General features: G+C 44.0%; 1 protein-coding gene across 1 annotated transcript in view; it reads left to right on the top strand.

Annotated features, from left to right (window-relative positions):
- The window catches only part of LOC120977857 (transmembrane 9 superfamily member 2-like), a 122,320-nt gene that overhangs the window by 59,716 nt on the left and 39,975 nt on the right, over positions 1 to 22,629 (top strand). Inside the window, exons 6-8 of the mRNA XM_040406004.1 lie at positions 14,285 to 14,412; positions 20,647 to 20,755; positions 22,369 to 22,448. Coding sequence (XP_040261938.1) covers positions 14,285 to 14,412; positions 20,647 to 20,755; positions 22,369 to 22,448 — 317 coding nt within the window. The remainder of the gene's footprint in view (positions 1 to 14,284; positions 14,413 to 20,646; positions 20,756 to 22,368; positions 22,449 to 22,629) is intronic.

Here is a 22,629-nt window from a genome sequence, read left to right as displayed (position 1 = left end):
TCATTTTATATATACCCATGCTGGGTGAGAGAAATATCTTGGCAAAAGACAACTTTTCCCATTTTATTATACAAAGTTGGCATTTGACCAAGATATTTATCTCACCCAGCATGGGTATATGTAAAAAGACACCCCAAAACACATTCCTCAACTTCTCCTGAATACAGAGATACCAGATGTGTGACACTTTTTTGCAGCCTAGGTGGGCAAAGGGGCCCATATTCCAAAGAGCACCTTTCGGATTTCACAGGTCATTTTTTACAGAATTTGATTTCAAACTCCTTACCACACATTTGGGCCCCTAGAATACCAGGGCAGTATAACTACCCCACAAGTGACCCCATTTTGGAAAGAAGACACCCCAAGGTATTTCGTGAGGGGCATGGCGAGTTCCTAGAATTTTTTATTTTTTGTCACAAGTTAGTGGAAAATTATGATTTTTTTTTTTTTTTTTTTCATACAAAGTCTCATATTCCACTAACTTGTGACAAAAAATAAAACCTTCCATGAACTCACTATGCCCATCAGCGAATACCTTGGGGTCTCTTCTTTCCAAAATGGGGTCACTTGTGGGGTAGTTATACTGCCCTGGCATTCTAGGGGCCCAAATGTGTGGTAAGGAGTTTGAAATCAAATTCAATAAAAAATGACCTGTGAAATCCGAAAGGTGCTCTTTGGAATATGGGCCCCTTTGCCCACCTAGGCTGCAAAAAAGTGTCACACATCTGGTATCTCTGTATTCAGGAGAAGTTGAGGAATGTGTTTTGGGGTGTCTTTTTACATATACCCATGCTGGGTGAGATAAATATCTTGGTCAAATGCCAACTTTGTATAAAAAAATGGGAAAAGTTGTCTTTTGCCAAGATATTTCTCTCACCCAGCATGGGTATATATAAAATGACACCCCAAAACACATTCCCCACCTTCTCCTGAGTACGGAGATACCAGATGTGTGACACTTTTTTGCAGCCTAGGTGGGCAAAGGGGCCCATATTCCAAAGAGCACCTTTCGGATTTCACAGGTCATTTTTTACAGAATTTGATTTCAAACTCCTTACCACACATTTGGGCCCCTAGAATGCCAGGGCAGTATAACTACCCCACAAGTGACCCCATTTTGGAAAGAAGAGACCCCAAGGTATTCGCTGATGGGCATAGTGAGTTCATGGAAGTTTTTATTTTTTGTCACAAGTTAGTGGAATATGAGACTTTGTATGAAAAAAAAATCAAAAAAAAATCATCATTTTCCACTAACTTGTGACAAAAAATAAAAAATTCTAGGAACTTGCCATGCCCCTCACGGAATACCTTGGGGTGTCTTCTTTCCAAAATGGGGTCACTTGTGGGGTAGTTATACTGCCCTGGCATTTTCCAGGGGCCCTAATGTGTGGTAAGTAGGTAAATGACCTGTGAAATCCGAAAGGTGCTCTTTGGAATGTGGGCCCCTTTGCCCACCTAGGCTGCAAAAAAGTGTCACACATCTGGTATCTCCGTACTCAGGAGAAGGTGGGGAATGTGTTTTGTGGTGTCATTTTACATATACCCATGCTGGGTGAGAGAAATATCTTGGCAAAAGACAACTTTTCCCATTTTTCTATACAAAGTTGGCATTTGACCAAGATATTTATCTCACCCAGCATGGGTATATGTAAAAAGACACCCCAAAACACATTCCTCAACTTCTCCTGAATACAGAGATACCAGATGTGTGACACTTTTTTGCAGCCTAGGTGGGCAAAGGGGCCCAAATTCCTTTTAGGAGGGCATTTTTAGACATTTGGATACCAGACTTCTTCTCACGCTTTGGGGCCCCTAAAATGCCAGGGCAGTATAAATACCCCACATGTGACCCCATTTTGGAAAGAAGACACCCCAAGGTATTCAATGAGGGGCATGGTGAGTTCATTGAAAAAAAAAATTTTTGGCACAAGTTAGCGGAAATTGATTTTTTTGATTTTGTTCTCACAAAGTCTCCCTTTCCGCTAACTTGGGACAAAAATTTCAATCTTTCATGGACTCAATATGCCCCTCAGCGAATACCTTGGGGTGTCTTCTTTCCAAAATGGTGTTATTTGTGGGGTGTTTGTACTGCCCTGGCATTTGAGGGTCTCCGCAATCATTACATGTATGCCCAGCATTAGGAGTTTCTGCTATTCTCCTTATATTGAGCATACGGGTAATGAGATTTTTTTTTTCCGTTCAGCCTCTGGGCTGAAAGAAAAAAATGAACGGCACAGATTTCTTCATTCGCATCGATCAATGTGGATGAAAAAATCTCTGCCAAAAAAAGAAAAAGGAGGGGAAAGGCGTCTGCCAGGACATAGGAGCTCCGCCCAACATCCATACCCACTTCAGCTCGTATGCCCTGGCAAACCAGATTTCTCCATTCACATCAATCGATGTGGATGAATAAATCATTGCCGGGATTTTTTTTTTTATATATACAAAGTGTTTGCCAAAGTATATGAACACCGCCACCTCCTCAGCTCATATGCCTCGGCAAACGTATCTTTTACTGCAGAGGAGAAATCTCGTCTTGCAGCGCCGCATACACCGACTTGCGTGTAATCTGACAGCAGCGCAATGCTTCTGTCCGAATGCACATCAGTGCTGCAGCTAGTCGATCGGTTGGTCCACCTGGAAGGTAAAAAAAACAAAACAAAAAAGAAAAAACCAGGCCGCAAAGCAATAACTTTATTAACTTTAGAACAGAACATATTAACTTTTTTTAACTTTTTTAACTTTTTTACTTACCGGTAATTTTTTTTTTGTTTAGTTTTTTTTACTTTTATAGAACAAACCTCTCCTTCCCCATGGGACAATGTGCAAAGCGCAAATCGCCCAAAGATGTGGCGAAGTACGTTATGCACTTTATCCCAGGTGAAAGGAGAGGTTTGCAGCAGCTGTGAGAGAAAGGGCCCTAATAGCCCTGTGTGCCTGTCCTGGTGAGATGTGATCCCTATGCTAGGTGTACCTGTGTGTGGTACTTCCGGAAACACTCACCATAGCATAGGGCAGGGTGGTCCGGACAGTCAGGACAGAAATAGCGGGTGTCACGCCTTATTCCACTCCTGCTACAGACACGACATTTTTTTCGGGGTGGCGGTTGGGTTGAGGTACCAGCAACGACACTGGGGAAATGTCGCTCGTGTAGACGGCTAACTACACTGGTGGATGGGGCCACGGAACCTCCCGGATAAATGAGGTTCTCGATGATCTCTTCCTGGAATTTGAGGAAGGATCCTGTTCTCCCAGCCTTACTGTAGAGAACAAAACTATTATAGGCAGCCAATTGAATTAAATATACAGACACCTTCTTATACCAGCGTCTGGTTCTGCGGGAAACTAAATAGGGAGCCAACATCTGGTCATTGAAGTCCACCCCTCCCATGAGCGCATTATAGTCGTGGACTGAGAGGGGCTTTTCAATGACACGGGTTGCCCTTTCAATTTGGATTGTCGTGTCTGCGTGAATGGAGGAGAGCATGTAAACGTCACGCTTGTCTCTCCATTTCACCGCGAGCAGTTCTTCGTTACACAAGGCAGCCCTCTCCCCCCTTGCAAGACAGGTGGTTACAAGCCGTTGGGGGAAGCCCACGCGACTAGTTCGCGCGGTTCCACAGGCGCAAATCCGTTCTAGAAACAAATGCCTAAAGAGGGCCACACTTGTGTAAAAATTGTCCACATAAAGATGGTACCCCTTGCCGAATAAGGGTGACACCAAGTCCCAGACTGTCTTCCCACTGCTCCCCAGGTAGTCAGGGCAACCGACCGGCTCCAGGGTCTGATCTTTTCCCTCATAGATCCGAAATTTGTGGGTATAGCCTGTGGCCCTTTCACAGAGCTTATACAATTTGACCCCATACCGGGCACGCTTGCTTGGGATGTATTGTTTGAAGCCAAGGCGCCCGGTAAAATGTATTAGGGACTCGTCTACGCAGATGTTTTGCTCGGGGGTATACAAATCTGCAAATTTCTGGTTGAAATGGTCTATGAGGGGCCGAATTTTGTGGAGCCGGTCAAAAGCTGGGTGGCCTCTGGGACGGGAGGTGGTGTTGTCGCTAAAGTGCAGGAAACGCAGGATGGTCTCAAATCGTGTCCTGGACATAGCAGCAGAGAACATGGGCATGTGATGAATCGGGTTCGTGGACCAATATGACCGCAATTCATGCTTTTTAGTTAGACCCATGTTGAGGAGAAGGCCCAGAAAAATTTTAAGTTCGGAAACTTGGACTGGTTTCCACCGGAAAGACTGGGCATAAGAGCTTCCCGGGTTGGCGGATATAAATTGTGTGGCATACCGGTTTGTCTCTGCCACGACTAAGTCCAAGAGCTCCGCAGTCAAGAACAGCTCAAAAAATCCCAGGGCCGAACCGATTTGAGCCGTCTCAACCCGAACTCCAGACTGGGCGGTGAAAGGGGGAACTACAGGTGCGGCTGAAGTTGGTGACTGCCAATCAGGGTTTGCCAGCACCTCAGGGATTCTAGGGGCTCTACGGGCCTGTCTGCGCGGTGGCTGCGACGGGGTAACTAGTGCACGTGCCACCGTACCAGCTTCAACTGCCCTTCTGGTGCTCGCCACGTCACCATGTTGTACGGCAGTGCTGGTACTAGGTCCAGGAAGGGCTGCGCTGCTGGTGTATGCCTCACCACGTGATCCGGCAGCAACAGCCCCACTCTGCTGCTCTTGAAGCGGATCCTGCATAACCTGTGGTCTAGCGACACGGGGCCGGGTACGCCTGGTGCTGCCAGGGACCTCCACCTCCTCGTCCGAACTTTGGGTCAGAGAGCCACTGCTTTCCACAGGTTCATATTCTGACCCGCTAGATTCGTCAGATGAGGGTTCCCACTCCTCATCCGACTGGGTCAGAATCCTGTAGGCCTCTTCAGAAGAATACCCCCTGTTTGACATTTTGGACTACTAAATTTAGGGGTATTCCCTGAGACTACCCAAGAAAAAAAGCAAGCCTGTCTTACAAAGGGGAGGCTAGCGAAGTACCGGAGGCCGCTGCGGTTGATAAAAAATATCAAAACTGATTTTTTTATCGCCGCAGTGCGTGTAAAGTGAATGTGCAGTGATCAAAAAACAAATTTTTTTTTGTCACTGCGGTGGGGCGGGCGTGGGTGAACGCACGTGTGGGCGACCGATCAGGCCTGATCGGGCAAACACTGCGTTTTGAGTGGAGGGCGAACTAAGGTGACACTAATACTATTATAGATCTGACCGTGATCAGTTTTGATCACTTACAGATACTATAAAAGTACAAATGCTGATTAGCGATACGCTAAACAGCGAATAAAAGTGACTGCGGTGCGGTGGGCTGGGCGCTAACTGACGCTAACTACCTAACCAAGGAGCCTAAACTATCCCTAAAACCTAACAGCCAATACTAGTGAAAAAAAAAAGTGACAGTTTACACTGATCACTTTTTGTCTTTCACTAAGTGATTGACAGGGGGCGATCAAGGGGTTAATTAGGATGATGGGGGTGATGGAAGGTGATCAGGGGCTAAGGTGTAGTGTTGGTGGGTACTCACAGTGATCTCTGCTTCTCTGCTGGATCCAACCGACGAAAAGGACCAGCAGAGAAGCAGAGAAGCCATATAACAGATCATATTTACTAATATGATCTGTTATCTGGCTTCTGATTTGATTTTTTGAAAATCGACAGCCTGCCAGCCAATGATCGTGGCTGGCAGGCTGGTGACGAAATACTTCTTTAACTTTTGCCGGCCCGCGATGCGCATGCGCGGGCCGGCAATGCACGAAATCTCGCGTCTCGCGAGAGGACGCACCGGCGCGTCCACCCAGAACAACAGGACCGCCGCAAAGACGCAATCCTGCGTACGGCGGTCCTGAGGAGGTTAAAAAAAAAACACTTTTTTTGTCACCTTACTTCACTAAAAGTGCAACACCAAGAAATCAAAAAGGCGTATGCCCCCCAAAATAGTACCAATCTAACAGTCGCCTCATCCTGCAAAAAATGAGACCCTACCTAAGACAATGGCTCTCAGGATATGGAGACACTAAAATATCATTTTTTTGGTTTAAAAAAATGCTGTTATTGTGTAAAACTTAAGTAAATAAAAAAGTATACATATTAGGTATCGCTGCGTCTGTAAGAACCTGCCCTATAAAAATATCACATGACCATGAACACCGTAAAAAAAAAAAAAAAAAACTGTCAAAATAGCCATTTTTTTCCCCTTCATCACAAAAAGTGTAATAGCAAGCGATCAAAAAGTCATATGGACCCCAAAATAGTACCAATCAAACCGTAATCTCATCCCACAAAAATAATACCCGACCTAAGACAATCGAGCAGAAAATTTAAAAACTACGTCTCTCAAACTATGTAGACACTAAAATGATTTTTTTTTTGTTTAAAAAATATTATTGTGTAAAACTTAAATAAAAATAAAGTATAGATATTGGGTATCGCCGCGTCCGTAAGAACCTGCTGTATAAAAATATCACATAATCGAACCTGTCAGAAGAACATTGTAAATGACAAAAATAAAACTGCCAAAACACACAAAGTGTAATATAGAGCAACCAAAAATCATATGTACCCTAAAATAGTACCAACAAAACTGCCACCTTATCCCGTAGTTTCCAAAATGGGGTCACTTTTTTGGAGTTTCTACTCTAGGGGTGCATCAGGGGGGCTTCAAATGTGACATGGTGTAAAAAAAACAGTCCAGCAAAATCTGCCTTCCAAAAACCATATGGTGTTCCTTTCCTTCTGCGCCCTGCCGTGTTGCCATCCAGCAGTTTACAACCACATATGGGGTGTTTCTGTAAACTAAAGAATCACGGCAATAAATATTGAGTTTTGTTTGGCTGTTAACTCTTGCTTTGTTAGGGGAAAAAAATGATTAAAATGGAAAATCTGCCAAAAAAAGTGAAATTTCATCTCCATTTCCCATAAATTCTTGTGGAACACCTAAAGGGTAAACAAAGTTTGTAAAATCAGTTTTGAATACCTTGAGGGGTGTAGTTTCTAAAATGGGGTTTTGGGTGGTTTCTATTATGTAAGCCTCACAAAGTGACTTCAGACCTGAACTGGTCCTTAACCACTTAAGGACCACAGGTTTATACCCCCCTAAAGACCAGGCCCTTTTTTACAAATCGGCACTCCACAACTTTAGCGGTTTATTGCTCGGTCATGCAACTTACTACCCAAATGAATTTTACCTCCTTTTCTTCTCACTAATAGAGCTTTCATTTGGTGGTATTTCATTGCTGCTGACATTTTTACTTTTTTTGTTATTAATCGAAATTTTACGATTTTTTTGCAAAAAAATGAAATTTTTCACTCAGTTGTAAAACTTTGCAAAAAAAACGACATCCATATATAAATTTTTCTCTAAATTTATTGTTCTACATGTCTTTGATAAAAAAAAAATGTTTGGGTAAAAAAAAAATGGTGTGGGTAAAAGCGTTTTATATTTAATTATATAATTATAGCGTTTACAAACTATGGTACAAAAATGTGAATTTCCGCTTTTTGAAGCAGCTCTGACTTTCTGAGCACCTGTCATGTTTCCTGAGGTTCTACAATGGCCAGACAGTAGAAAAACCCAACAAATAACCCCATTTCGGAAAGTAGACACCCTAAGGTATTCGCTGATGGGCATAGTGAGTTCCTAGAATTTTTTATTTTTTGTCACAAGTTAGAGGAAAATGATGATTTTTATTTTTTTTTTTTTATTTCTTACAAAGTCTCATATTCCACTAACTTGTGACAAAAAATAAAAACTTCCATGAACTCACTATGCCCATCACGAAATACCTGGGGGTGTCTTCTTTCCAAAATGGGGTCACTTGTGAGGTAGTTATACTGCCCTGGCCTTTTAGGGGCCCAAATGCGTGCGAAGTAGTTTCAAATCAAAATCTGTAAAAAATGACCTGTGAAATCCAAAAGGTGCTCTTTGGAATGTGGGCCCCTTTGCCCACCTAGGCTGCAAAAAAGTGTCACACATGTGGTATCTCCGTACTCAGGAGAAGTTGGGCAATGTGTTTTGGGGTGTCATTTTACATATACCCATGCTGGGTGAGAGAAATATCTCGGCAAAAGACAACTTTTCCCATTTTTTTTATACAAAGTTGGCATTTGACCAAGATATTTATCTCACCCAGCATGGGTATATGTAAAATGACACCCCAAAACACATTGCCCAACTACTCCTGAGTACGGCGATACCACATGTGTGACACTTTTTTGCAGCCTAGGTGGGCAAAGGGGCCCACATTCCAAAGAGCACCTTTTGGATTTCACAGGCCATTTTTTACACATTTTGATTTCAAACTCCTTACCACGCATTTGGGCCCCTAAAATGCCAGGGCAGTATAACTACCCCACAAGTGACCCCATTTTGGAAAGAAGACACCCCAAGGTATTTCATGATGGGCATAGTGAGTTCATGGAAGTTTTTATTTTTTGTCACAAGTTAGTGGAATATGAGACTTTGTAAGAAAAAAAGAACAAAAAAAAACAAAACATCATTTTCCGCTAACTTGTGACAAAAAATAAAAAATTCTAGGAACTCGCCATGCCCCTCACGGAATACCTTGGGGTTTCTTCTTTCCAAAATGGGGTCACTTGTGGGGTAGTTATACTGCCCTGGCCTTTTAGGGGCCCAAATGCGTGCAAAGTAGTTTCAAATCAAAATCTGTAAAAAATAACCGGTGAAATCCAAAAGGTGCTCTTTGGAATGTGGGCCCCTTTGCCCACCTAGGCTGCAAAAAAGTGTCACACATGTGGTATCTCCGTACTCAGGAGAAGTTGGGCAATGTGTTTTGGGGTGTCATTTTACATATACCCATGCTGGGTGAGAGAAATATCTCGGCAAAAGACAACTTTTCCAATTTTTTTTATACAAAGTTGGCATTTGACCAAGATATTTATCTCACCCAGCATGGGTATATGTAAAATGACACCCCAAAACACATTCCCCAACTTCTCCTGAGTACGGCGATACCACATGTGTGACACTTTTTTGCAACCTAGATACGCAAAGGGGCCCACATTTCTTTTAGGAGGACATTTTTAGACATTTGGATCCCAGACTTCTTCGCACGCTTTAGGGCCCCTAAAATGCCAGGGCAGTATAAATACCCCACATGTGACCCCATTTTGGAAAGAAGACACCCCAAGGTATTCAATGAGGGGCATGGCGAGTTCAAAGAATTTTTTTTTTTTTTTGGCACAAGTTAGCGGAAATTGATTTTTTTTGTTTTTTCTCACAAAGTCTCCCATTCCGCTAACTTGGGACAAAAATTTCAATCTTTCCTGGACTCAATATGCCCCTCAGCGAATACCTTGGGGTGTCTTCTTTCCAAAATGGGGTCATTTGTGGGGTGTTTGTACTGCCCTGGCATTTGAGGGTCTCCGCTGTCATTACATGTATGGCCAGCATTAGGAGTTTCTGCTATTCTCCTTATATTGAGCATACGGGTAATGAGATTTTTTTTTTCCGTTCAGCCTCTGGGCTGAAAGAAAAAATGAACGGCACAGATTTCTTCATTCGCATCGATCAATGTGGATGAAAAAATCTCTGCCAAAAAGAAAAAGGAGGGGAAAGGCGTCTGCCAGGACATAGGAGCTCCGCCCAACATCCATACCCACTTAGCTCGTATGCCCTGGCAAACCAGATTTATCCATTCACATCAATCGATGTGGATGAATAAATCATTGCCGGGATTTTAATTTTTTTTTTATATATACAAAGTGTTTGCCAAAGCATATAAACACCGCCGCCTCCTCAGCTCATAAGCCTCGGCAAACGTATCTTTTACTGCAGAGGAGAAATCTCGTCTTGCAGCGCCGCATACACCGACTTTTGTGTAATCTGACAGCAGCGCAATGCTTCTGTCAGAATGCACATCAGTGCTGCAGCTGCTTGATCGCTTGGTCCACCTAGAAGGTAAAAAACAAACAAAAAAAAAACAGGCCGCAACGCAATAAATTTATTAACATTAACTTTAGAGAACATTAACTTTTATAAACTTTTGAAACAGAACAATAACTTTTTTGCTTACCGCTGATTTTTATTTTTTTTACCTTTTGTAGGACAAACCTCTCCTTCCCCATGGGACAATGTGCAAAGCGCAAATCGCCCAGAGATGTGGCGAAGTACATTATGCACTTTGTCCCAGGTGAAAGGAGAGGTTTGTGGCAGCTCTGTGTGAACGGGCCCTAAGACCCCTGTGTGCCTGTCCTGTGAGATGCAATCCCTACACTAATAGTGTACCTGAGTGTGGAACTTGCGGAAACACTCCCCTATGCATAGGGCAGGCTGGTCAGGACAGTCAGGACAAAAAATGTGGTGTCACGCCTTATTCCACCCCTGCTGCAGACACGACATCTTTTTCTTGGGGAACGTTGAGTTGGGGTACCAGGATAGACAGACAGGAAGTGTCTGCCATGTAGCCGGCTCACTACATCAGGGCCTTGGGACTCGGACCCTCCTGGATACAGGAGTTCCGAAATGATCTCTTCCTGGAATTTTAGGAAGGATCCTGTTCTCCCAGCCTTACTGTAGAGAACAAAACTATTATACATCGCCAATTGAATTAAATAAACAGACACCTTTTTATACCAGCGTCTGGTGCGTCGGGAAACTAAATAGGGAGCCAACATCTGGTCATTGAAGTCCACCCCTCCCATGTGAAGGTTATAGTCGTGGACAGAGAGGGGTTTCACAATGACTCCAGTTGCCCGTTCAATTTGGACAGTCGTGTCTGCGTGACTGGTGGACAGAAGGTAAACGTCCCTCTTGTCCCTCCACTTCACCGCGAGCAGTTCTTGGTCACACAAGGCAGCCCTCTCCCCCCGTGCAAGTCGGGTACTAACGAGCCGTTGGGGGAAGCCCCGGCGGTCGCGCGGTGCCACAGTATTGAATTCCGACTAGATGTAACTGCCGAAAGAGGGCCACGCTTGAGTAAAAATTGTCCACTTATAAGTGGTACCCCTTGTGGAGTAAGGGTGACACCAAGTCCCAGACAATCTTGCCACTGCTCCCCAGGTAGTCAGGACATCCGACCAGCTCCAGTTTTGAGTCTTTTCCCTCATAGACCCTAAAACGATATGTATAGCCTGTGGCCCTTTCACAGAGCTTATACAGTTTGACCCCATAACGGGCGCGCTTGCTGGGGATGTACTGTTTTATGCCAAGGCGCCCGGTAAAATGTACTAGGGACTCGTCTATGCAGATGTTTTGATTAGGGGTATACGCATCTGCAAATCTGGATGACAAATGGTCTATGAGGGGCCGAATTTTATGGAGCCGGTCATAAGCAGGGTGGCCTCTTGGATGACAGGTGCTGTTGTCCGTAAAATGCATAAAGCACATGATGGCCTCAAAACGTGCCCTAGACATTGCAGCAGAGAACATGGGCATGAAATGTATTGGGTCTTTAGACCAATATGACCGCAATACATTTTTTTTTGTTAGACCCATGCTGAGGAGAAGGTCCAAAAAATTTTTAAACTCGGAAACGGTGACTGGTTTCCACCGGAAAGGCTGGGCATAGAAGCTTTCCGGATTGGCGGTAATAAACTGTGTGGCGTAGCGGTTGGTTTCTGCCACAACTAGGTCATAGAGATCCGCGGTGAAGAACAGCTCAAAACACTGAAGGGCCGATCCTAAATGAGCCGTCTCCACGCGAACGCCAGACTGGGCGGTGAAAGGGGGCAATACGGGTGCGGCGGAAGCAGGGGAGTGCCAATTGGGATTTGCCAGCATCTCTGGGAGACTAAGGGTTCTACGGGCCTGTGAACGCGGTGGCTGTGACAGGGGAGTTATTGCACGTGCCAATGTACCAGCTGGAACTGCCCTTCTGGTGCTCGCCACTTCACCAGGGAATACGGCAGTGCTGGTAGAAGGTCCAGGATGTGCTGCGCTGCTGGTGTATGCCGCACCATAAACAAGATCAGCGCTAGCACCACTCTGCTGCAAATGAGGATAATCATGCAGGGTAGGCAGAACTCTTACATGGGATCGGGTACGTCTGGCCGTAGCAGGGACCTCTACCTCGTCATCCTCACTAGCGGTTAGAGTGCCACTGCTGTCTACAGGTTCATATTCTGAACCACTGGATTCAGCGGATGAGGCGTCCCCATCGCTTTCATCCATCACGGCCAGAATCCTGTAGGCCTCTTCAGCGGAATACCCCTTGTTTGACATTTTGGGTTCACTAAATTTAGGGGGTATTCCTCTGAGACTACCCAGGAAAAAGAGCAAACCTACCTAGCAAAAAGGAGTGCTTGCGAAGTAAAGCTGCGACCGCTAATAAAGATCCAAAAAGCTCAAAAGTGATCTTTATAGCGGCGCAGCGATTTTACGGTGTTTTTGCAGTGATCAGAAAAAAAAAAATTCTGTCACTGCGGCAGGGCGGACTGAACGCAAGTGTGCGCACAAGATCAGGCCTGATCGGGCGAACACTGCGTTTTTTGTAGAACCTAAGGTGACCCTAATGTACTGATATAGATCTGATTGCGATCAGTATTGATCACTTACAGATACTATATAGTACTAGTGCTGATTAGCAACAGCGATGACGCTAATCAGCGACTAATCGGTGACTGTGGTGCGGTGCGGTGGGCGCTAAACTACCTAGCAAGTAGCTAACTACCTGGCAGGGATGAGGGACCCTTACAGGGGGGGTGATCAATGACAGGGGGGTGGACAAGGGGGTGATCAGGGAGTCTAATATGGGCGATCAGGTGCTAAATAAGGGGTTAATAAATGACAGGGTAATATCTAATGTGTAGTGTGGTGTTTGGTGCTACTTACTGAGCTGCCTGTGGTGGTCGATCCAAGCGAAAGGGTACACCAGAGGACCAGGCAGCAGTTATATCAGATCCTATTTTCAAAATAGCGTCTGATATAACCATTTCATTCGTCGATTCAAAAATCTACAGCCTGCCAGCCAACGATCGCGGCCGGCAGGCTGAAGATGAACTTGTGCACTATGCGTTCCTGTGAACGCGCGCTCCTGTGTGCGCGCGTTCACAGGAAATCTCGGCTCACGCGAGATGACGCCAATCGGCGTTAGCGTAGCCTGGGAGAGCCGCAGAGATGACGCCTTTCGGCGTTAGCTTAGCGGTAAGTGGTTAAAAAGTGGGTTTTGGAAATTTTCTGAAAAATTTCAAGATTTGCTTCTAAGCCTTCTAACGTCCCCAAAAAATAAAATGACATTCACAAAATGATCCAAATATGAAGTAAGACATATGGGGAATGTAATAGTAATACCTAAAAACATAGTTATTACTATCTATTATAAAAATTGAGAATTTTTTGACTCAATTTTACCACTGTCATGAAGTAAATATGTGACGAGAAAACAATCTCAGAATGGCCTGGATACATAAAAGCGTTTTAAAGCTATTACCACATAAAGTGACACATGTCAGATTGGCAAAAAATGGCTGTCAGGAAAGGGGAAATGGCCCGGATGTGAAGTGGTTAAAAAAAAAAAAAAAAGCCACGTGAATAGCCCTATAGACATCTATTGGTCGTTTATCCCATTCATGTGAATGTAGCCTAAAACAACTCCTTTAAAAAAACTGCCTGGATTTATACACAGCTTTATTGAAGACCAGGTTTTGGGGGCATTTATTTTTTTCAGATCTCATTCATGCAGGATTAAAGGAATATATTGTTCTAGTTTCTACGTGTAAAAGACAACACTAAGGGCTCATTCACACCAACGTATTTTCTTTCCGTGTCCATTGCATTTTTTTGGGGACCGTTTACTGAACCATTCATTTCAATGGGTCCGCAAAAAAACCTGAAGTTACTACCTGTGCATTCCGTTTCCGTATTTCTGTTCCGCAAAAAAATAGAACATGTCCTATTATTGTCTGCATTACGGACAAGGATAGTACTGTTCTATTAGGGGCCAGCTGTTCCGTTCCGCAAAATATGGAATGCACACTGACGTCGTCCGTAATTTTTGCAGATCAGTTTATTGCGGACCGCAAAGTACATACGGTCGTGTGCATGAGCCCTAACTCTCAGAACAGTTCTGAAGCTTTAGCAGAGCTGGTCTTCTGTTGATTTAGCTGGTTTTACCACAGCTGACCTTGTCCAGTATTGTGCACTGGCATTGAACTTGGCAGCATGCCAGTCTTATAAGCTTTACATTCACTGAAATGTTACTGCTCTACCCATACCACGCAAGTAAACATATGCATTTCACTTTAGTTTTTTTCCCCCCTTTTTACTTTGATGTGGAAAAAATGTTTTATTTTTTATTTTTTTTCCGTTTTTTTCAGTCTGAATTTAACAAGAAAGATACCTTTTACCTGTTCAATCACGTCGATATAATAATCACATACCACAGTGGTAAAGATGAAAACTGGGATGGCGCTCGACTGGTTTCAGCAAGCCTTGAACCAAAAAGGTATTTGTCCTGGCTCTGCATTTTTGTGGTTGTTTTTCAGTTTATTAATATTATTATTCGTTACTGTGTGTGTCCTTTTGTATAATTTTCAGTCATTTTATAAATTTATTTTTTCAATTTTTTAATTTTATATTGTTCCCTGAGGCAGGTAATTAGGTTGCTCTAAGGAGGTCAGGCCTTGAGATGGAGCGAGGGCTGGGTTCACATATCAGTTGTGTCTGGCCAATAGTTTTATGCCTGAGCCAGGCACAACTTATGATATTTTTCTTTGTGCACTGGTCCCTAGTTCATAGCTGGATAGAAAACCCTGCATGCAACATATTTCTGTTGAGTGAAAGGGAGACCTCTGGCGTTAGAGCTGATGTACCGGTTCCCAGAAACTATCCCTTAAAACAAAAAAACATTGGCTTCCCTCTGGCATTTCTGTACCACCAGCAGGAAAGTACAACAGATGGCTGTATATATGTAAGCCCTGCTCTGAAGTCACTATAGGGAGAAAGTTTGGAGCCATGCTTTGACTGTTGGAATGCAGGGATGGTCCTAATTTTAAATTGTGTCCCAAAACCTAATGGCTGTATTACACCAGCAGATTCTGCAGACGATTGTTTGGAAGGAAGCGTTCCCTCCCGGCAATTGCCTGCTCATTAGTGAAGGGGACCACTGCTATTACAAACAGCAATCTCCTCCACTGTATTGGGAGCAGTGATCGCTAATGCCATCGCTCTTCCCCATACTGACTCGTTGTTTGCTGGCAGCGGAGTGTGATTAGACAGCACGATCTACCGCTGGCAAACAATAATTTTTAAAGGGGTTCTGCACTTTGTTTTAACTGACGATCTATCTTCTGGATAGATCATCAGCATGTGATCGTCGGGAGTCTGACACCCGGGACCCCCGCCGATCAGCTGTTTGAGAAGGCAGCGGCGCTCCAGCAGTGCCGTGGCCTTCTCACTGTTTACCGCAGGCCCAGTGACGTCACGACTTATATCAACTGGCCTAGGCGGGGCTAAGCTCTGTTCACTTGAATGGAGCTTAGCCCCGCCCAGGCCAGTGATACTAGTCGTGGCGTCAAACAGCTGATCGGCGGGGGTCCCGGGTGTCGGACCCCCACCGATCAGATGCTTATGATCTATACAGAGGATAGATCATCGGTTATAACAAAGTGCAGAACCCCTTTAAGCATGCTTAAAGGGGTTGTCCGGGTTCAGAGCTGAACCCGGACATACTTAGAATTTCACACAGGCAGCCGCCCCCCCCCTGACAAAAGCATGCTCCGATGCTTTCCTTTGCCTTTCGCTAATTCGAGCAGGGCTAAAGACCCCCCCCCATCAGAGCCGGTGACGTCGCCGAACACACTGCCGGGCGGAAGCCTCCGCCCGGCAGTGTGCTATAGTTAATAAAAGAGCCCTTGCCCTGCGCGATCCTGTGCAGGAAAATGGAGAGCATCGGAGCATAAACTGCTCCGATGCTCAAGTCAGGGGGGCTGCCTAGGTGAGATTATGGTTATGTCCGGGTTCAGCTGTGAACCTGGACAACCCCTTTAAAAATCTTGATAGCCCGATGTACGAGTGTTGGCTTGTTCATCAGGTAATCAGCAGCACTTTTAGGGCTGTATTACACAGCCAGATCGTCGCTAATAAGCACTTATAGGAATGCTCAATAGCGATGATCTGGCTGACCATCGGCCATTATAATACAATCTTAAAACTCTGTTCACATCTGCATCGTGGATTCTGTTTATCACACACACCAGTGCCTTATTTGTTGGAAAACAAATGCCACCGACACTCAACAGACCCCATTGATTTATGAAGGGGTCAGATCTGCAGTGGTGTCTATGCAAAAAAACAAAAAGAAAATGCAGTGTATATATCCTGTCAGAATCTGTAAGAGAAGCTCATGTGTGATCATTGATATAGTGTGTGTATGTCCGAGTATTCATGTATGTATGTATTCTAATGAGGTCTATACAATTGTTACACTCAGCTGAGCAAGGTCTTGTCTGGGACTTAAAGCTGAGGGGCATATTGAGTCCATGAAAGATTGAAATTTTTGTCCCAAGTTAGCGGAAAGGGAGACTTTGTGAGAAAAAATAAATAAATCAATTTCCGCTAACTTGTGCCAAAAAAAAAAAATTTCTATGAACTCGCCATGCCCCTCATTGAATATCTTGGGGTGTCTTCTTTCCAAAATGGGGTCACATGTGGGGTATTTATACTGCCCTGGCATTTTAGGGGCCCTAAAGCGTGAGAAGAAGTCTGGTATCCAAATGTCTAAAAATGCCCTCCTAAAAGGAATGTGGGCCCCTTTGCGCATCTAGGCTGTAGAAAAGTGTCACACATCTGGTATCGCCGTACTCAGGAGAAGTTGGGCAATGTATTTTGGGGTTTCATTTTACATATACCCATGCTGGGTGAGATAAATATTTTGGTCAAATGCCAACTTTGTATAAAAAATTGGAAAAGTTGTCTTTTGCCGAGATATTTCTCTCACCCAGCATGAGTATATGTAAAAAGACACCCCAAAACACATTGCCCAACTTCTCCTGAATACGGCGATACCACATGTGTGACACTTTTTTGCAGCCTAGGTGGGCAAAGGGGCCCACATTCCAAAGAGCACCTTTCGGATTTCACAGATCATTTACCTACTTACCACACATTAGGGCCCCTAAAATGCCAGGGCAGTATAACTACCCCACAAGTGACCCCATTTTGGAAAGAAGACACCCCAAGGTATTCCGTGAGGGGCATGGCGAGTTCCTAGAATTTTTTATTTTTTGTCACAAGTTAGCGGAAAATGATGATTTATTATTATTATTATTTTTTTTTTCTTACAAGTCTCATATTCCACTAACTTGTGACAAAAAATAAAAACTTCCATGAACTCACTATGCCCATCACGAAATACCTTGGGGTGTCTTCTTTCCAAAATGGGGTCACTTGTGGGGTAGTTATACTGCCCTGGCATTTTAGGTGCCGAATGTGTGATAAGTGGTTTGAAATCAAAATCTGTAAAAAATGGCCGGTGCCTAGGTGGGCAAAGGGGCCCACATTCCAAAGAGCACCTTTCGGATTTCACCGGCCATTTTTTTACAGATTTTGATTTCAAACTACTTCGCACGCATTTGGGCCCCTAAAATGCCAGGGCAGTATAACTACCCCACAAGTGACCCCATTTTGGAAAGCAGACACCCCAAGGTATTTCGTGATGGGCATAGTGAGTTCATGGAAGTTTTTATTTTTTGTCACAAGTTAGTGGAATATGAGACTTTGTAAGGAAAAAAGAAAAATCATCATTTTCCGCTAACTTGTGACAAAAAATAAAAAGTTCTATGAACTCGCTATGCCCATCAGCGAATACCTTAGGGTGTCTACTTTCCGAAATGGGGTCATTTGTGGGGTTTTTCTACTGTCTGGGCATTGTAGAACCTCAGGAAACATGACAGGTGCTCAGAAAGTCAGAGCTGCTTCAAAAAGCGGAAATTCACATTTTTGTACCATAGTTTGTAAACGCTATAACTTTTACCCAAACCATTTTTTTTTTTACCCAAACATTTTTTTTTATCAAAGACATGTAGAACAATAAATTTAGAGAAAAATTTATATATGGATGTCGTTTTTTTTGCAAAATTTTACAACTGAAAGTGAAAAATGTCATTTTTTTGCAAAAAAATCGTTAAATTTAGATTAATAACAAAAAAAGTAAAAATGTCAGCAGCAATGAAATACCACTAAATGAAAGCTCTATTAGTAAGAAGAAAAGGAGGTAAAATTCATTTGGGTGGTAAGTTGCATGACCGAGCAATAAACGGTGAAAGTAGTGTAGGTCAGAAGTGTAAAAAGTGGCCTGGTCATTAAGGGTGTTTAAGCTAGGGGAGCTGAGGTGGTTAAAGAGTGGTCATAGAGACAGGAATAAAACCAGGTAAGGGCAGTGTCCTTTAGGCTGATAGATTGGTGCACGATAAGTAGGAGATGGTGGTCTACAGTGTTAAAAGCTGCAGAGAGGTCAAGGAGAAAGATCAGTGAGTAGTTACTGTTGCATTTTGCTGTCATTTGTAACTTTGCTGAGGGCAGTTTTTGTAGGATGTAGGGTGCGGAAATCAGATTGTAATGGATCAAGGAGAGAGTGAGCAGAGAGATGGAGGATGAGGCGAGAGTAGACCATACACTCCAGGAGTTTAGAGATGAAGGGAACATTGTAGACTGGTCTGTAGTTAGTTGTGCAGAATGGGTCAAGAAGGTTTTTTTTAAATAATGGGATAATGATAGAATGTTTGAAAGAGGAGGGGAAGATACCAGGATAGAGAGAGAGATTGAAGATTTTTATTAGGTGAGTGGTGACAGCCAGAGAGAGAGAGAGACTTGAGTAGATGTGAGATAATGGGGTCAGAAGTGCATATGATAGGACGAGAAGAAGAGGGGAGCCTGGAGACTTCTTCTGTGACTGGGTCAAACGTGGACAGTGAGCCAGAGGAGATGCTGGTGCCCACAGCATGGTCCTGAAACAGAAGATTCATACTTTCCTGCTCCATGCTGCTCTGGTCCTCTGCATTGCCCTTGCTCTCTCAATCTTGTGGTCCCCACACTGTTTACATCCAATTGACTATGGGCATGGTCACATGCACCGCTCCAGTCAATGACTGGCTTCAGCAGGGATGTGGCCCCAAGCAGCACGTCACCCCTGAAGCCAATCTTTGGCTGGGGTGGTGCATGTGACCATGGTTTGTCAATGTTATGTATACAGTGCGGAGACCAGAAAATGGAGATAGCAGAGTGGAACAGGTAAATATGAATCTTATGTTTTTAGGGCCATGCAGCGGATACTTGATGAAAAAAAATATTTTACCGGAAAAACCCTTTAATGACCTCAGGATTGGTCATCAGTATCTGATCATGGGGGTCCCTTTCTTGGCCTCCCTGACATTTACAGAATGTCACTGCTGAAGCCAATCGGTGTCCTCAGTATTAGACCACAGGAGAAACAGACCAACACTGAAGAGAATGGCACTGAAGAAAGGGCTGAAAATAAGATGTTTTTATTTTTTTTTATTTTAGGCTATTGCAGAGTTTGTCCGAGACTCTTTTTATTTTCTCTTTTTTTAGTAGGAAAGGATTGCAAATGAGCTCTTAAAGGGGTTGTCCGGGATTGAGGACTTTGTTCCATTAGTACAAGACAGACATACATATAACATACATACATGTCCTACCTTTTCCACATGTTTCTGAAGGCCCGTTTTTCTTATAGGAAATTATTTTACGGAAGTGAACTTTTAGACTCAGTGACGTACCGAGTCCCTTGCAGGAGCGCTGAAGCCTCTTCTTCCAGCTGCTCAGGGAGCCCGGTGACCTCACCGCCACTGATGGGTGGGCTTTAGCTCTGCTGTAGCCAGTAAAACGGCTAGGGCAGCACTAAAGCCCGCCCATCAGAGCCGGTGATGTCACCGAACACATTGCTCGGTGGAAGCCTCCGCCGGGCAGTGTGTTATTGTAAACAAAAGTGCCTTTGCCCTGCGCAGTTCATGCTCCGATGCTCAAGTCAGGGGGGCTGCCTGGGTGAAAATGGGGGTATGTCACAACCCCTTTAACAAGCTCTGGTTCTAATGCCTCCAGATGTAAGGCAGCTATCCTATAAGTCAATGTTCGACCCTTTAAGGCTACTTTAACATCTGCGCTTTCCCTTTCCGATATTGAGATCCGTCATAGGATCTCAATAGCGGGGTAATACGCAAGCAGCGTTTCTGAGTGCGTCCTGGGAAACTGATCAAGTCGGATCTGTCATGACTCGCAATGTAAGTCAATGGTTATGGATCCGTTTTCTCTGACACAAAAGAAAACTGATCCGTCCCCCATTGACTTACAGTGGTTTTAGAGACTGATTCGCCATTGCTATGTTAAAGATAATACAACCGGATCCATTCATAACAGATGCAGACGGTTGTATTATCATGACGGGAGTGTTTTTGCTGATCCATGACGGATCCAGAAAAAAAACGCTGGTGTGAAAGTAGCCTAAATAGGCCTTGAGACATGACTTGGATAATAAATAAGACAGTATGGCCTATAAGTCTGCTCATGCTGATTAAGGTGCTCTCCCCAAGGAGCGACAGTACCCCCAAATCCTCTTTTTATAGGGAATTTTTACCACCGGTGGTGGATATAATCTTAGTTTGAGCTTTAATTATATAAAGAAATGGATGGACAGTATTATTTATAAACTGTATATCATTCCTAGTTATAAACACAATGATGATGAGCCAAAATGTGAAGGCCCCCCAATGGAGATCCCCAAAGAACTCACAAGCAAGCTGAAAGTCACATACTCCTACTCTGTGTCGTTTCAGGTAAAGCTATACTGTCTATCTATCTGTCTATCTATGTAATATATTGATCTAAATGTCCATCTTTCTAATCTATTGATAACATCTGTATATAATATGTGTAGATGGATAGATAGAATGTGCATGTTATAAATTGACTTGCATAACTACCTTGAAATGGAAGTGACTGTATTACTGTTACAGTAGGGACTTTGAAGTGAATAGCCAGGTGTGCCACTATGCTGAGAAAATTAAAACCATCCTAAGACTGTGTTCACATCTGTGTTCGGGGCCTCCGTCACAGAGTTTGTCAACACTAGCGGAGAGAAAAGTCTTGCACCCAGGACTTTTTTTTCTTCTTCGCCTAAAAACATTCTCCCAAATGGAAACCTAGTTAGTTCCCGCAGCGGGCGTTTCCTCCTCGCTCCTGTTTCTCCATTACCCCCCCCCCAACGGAACAGCCGCGTGCACGAGCCAGGCGTCCAACATCAGCGAGAGGCAAAAACAGTGAGCCAGTCTCTCTCAGGGAGTTCACCTGGTCCTGGCCTCTGATTGTCCCAGAAGGGAGAAGTGTGACAGCGGAGCAGGATGTAAAAGATAGTACTCGGTACTGATGAATAAAGGTGATACTCTCCCTGTCTAGGCCCGCTCATCAGAGGCACTTGATATCTACCCAATAGCAGGAGATAGGGAATATACGGTACCTGCAATGAGTCCCATATAGTATATTGTCTCCCCGTTGCCCCCATACAGTAGAACGCCTCCTTATGGCCCGCCCCATACAGCATAGTGTCACCTTGTGGGCCCCATACAGTATAATGTCACCTTGTGGCCCCCATACAGTAAAACGCCTCATTGTAGCCTGCACCATACAGTATGTCACCTTGTGGCCCGCACCATACAGTATGTCACCTTGGCCCCATCTACCCCATACAGTATATCACCATGTGGCTCCCATACAGTATAATATCTCCTTGTGGCCCCATACACTATTATGTCTCCTTGTGGACTGCCGCCCCATACAGTATAATGTCTCCTCGTTGGATGGGTATTTATCTCAATATATGTAGTTATCGTGATAAATTTCTTAATATCATTATCGGAATATTTTTTATATCGCCCAACCCTAACTCTCACCGATCACAAGAACGGGGTGCTGGTCACACACGCGCGCTGCTGCTCCATTCAGCTCTATGGGACTGCTGGAGCTGCCCTATGTTTCTCTTCAGCTGTCCTATAGAGTTGGATGAAGCTGTAGCACACGTGTGACCATTGCTGCATTCACTCTAGGGACTCTGGCACCTTTATTATTGTGATCGATGGGGGTCCCAGTGGTCAGACCCCTCAGTGAGATGGGGATCATTTTTATGGTGAGACAACCCCCTTTAAGCCCTGTCCTTTTAGCTTTGCCCCATCCCCTCAGGTAACCACCAGCAGAAGATGGAAGAATTAGCAGGAGATTAATCCCTTTTTACAAGACTATTTTTATTTATTTTTTTACCTTTTAGGAGCAATCGGAGTGCTGCAGACTGACAGTGGGGGAGGGGCAGCTATAATTCTTGTTTACATTTTACATTTCTAGGTTTAATGGTCCTTTCAAGGGGTTAAATATATGTATTTCTTTCTTTTATATTTAGGAAAACAATGCTATTAAATGGGCTTCCCGTTGGGATTATATATTGGAATCCATGCCACACGCAAATATTCAGTGGTTCAGGTAAGAAAGAGGCAGAATTACATTTTCTGGGCTGGAACCCATAGTACGGTATTTTTTATTTATTTAATAAAAAGGCTACTGAATGTCCTCATGTTCCTGACATTGAATCACTGGACTCACCCGTTTTTAGGCACTTGCAGACAACATGGATGGGTTATTGAGCTATAAATCTACAGGTATA

Source organism: Bufo bufo, chromosome 8, assembly GCF_905171765.1.
Source record: "Bufo bufo chromosome 8, aBufBuf1.1, whole genome shotgun sequence".
Lineage (NCBI taxonomy): Eukaryota > Metazoa > Chordata > Amphibia > Anura > Bufonidae > Bufo > Bufo bufo.
This window is presented reverse-complemented; position numbering and strand designations above follow the sequence as displayed.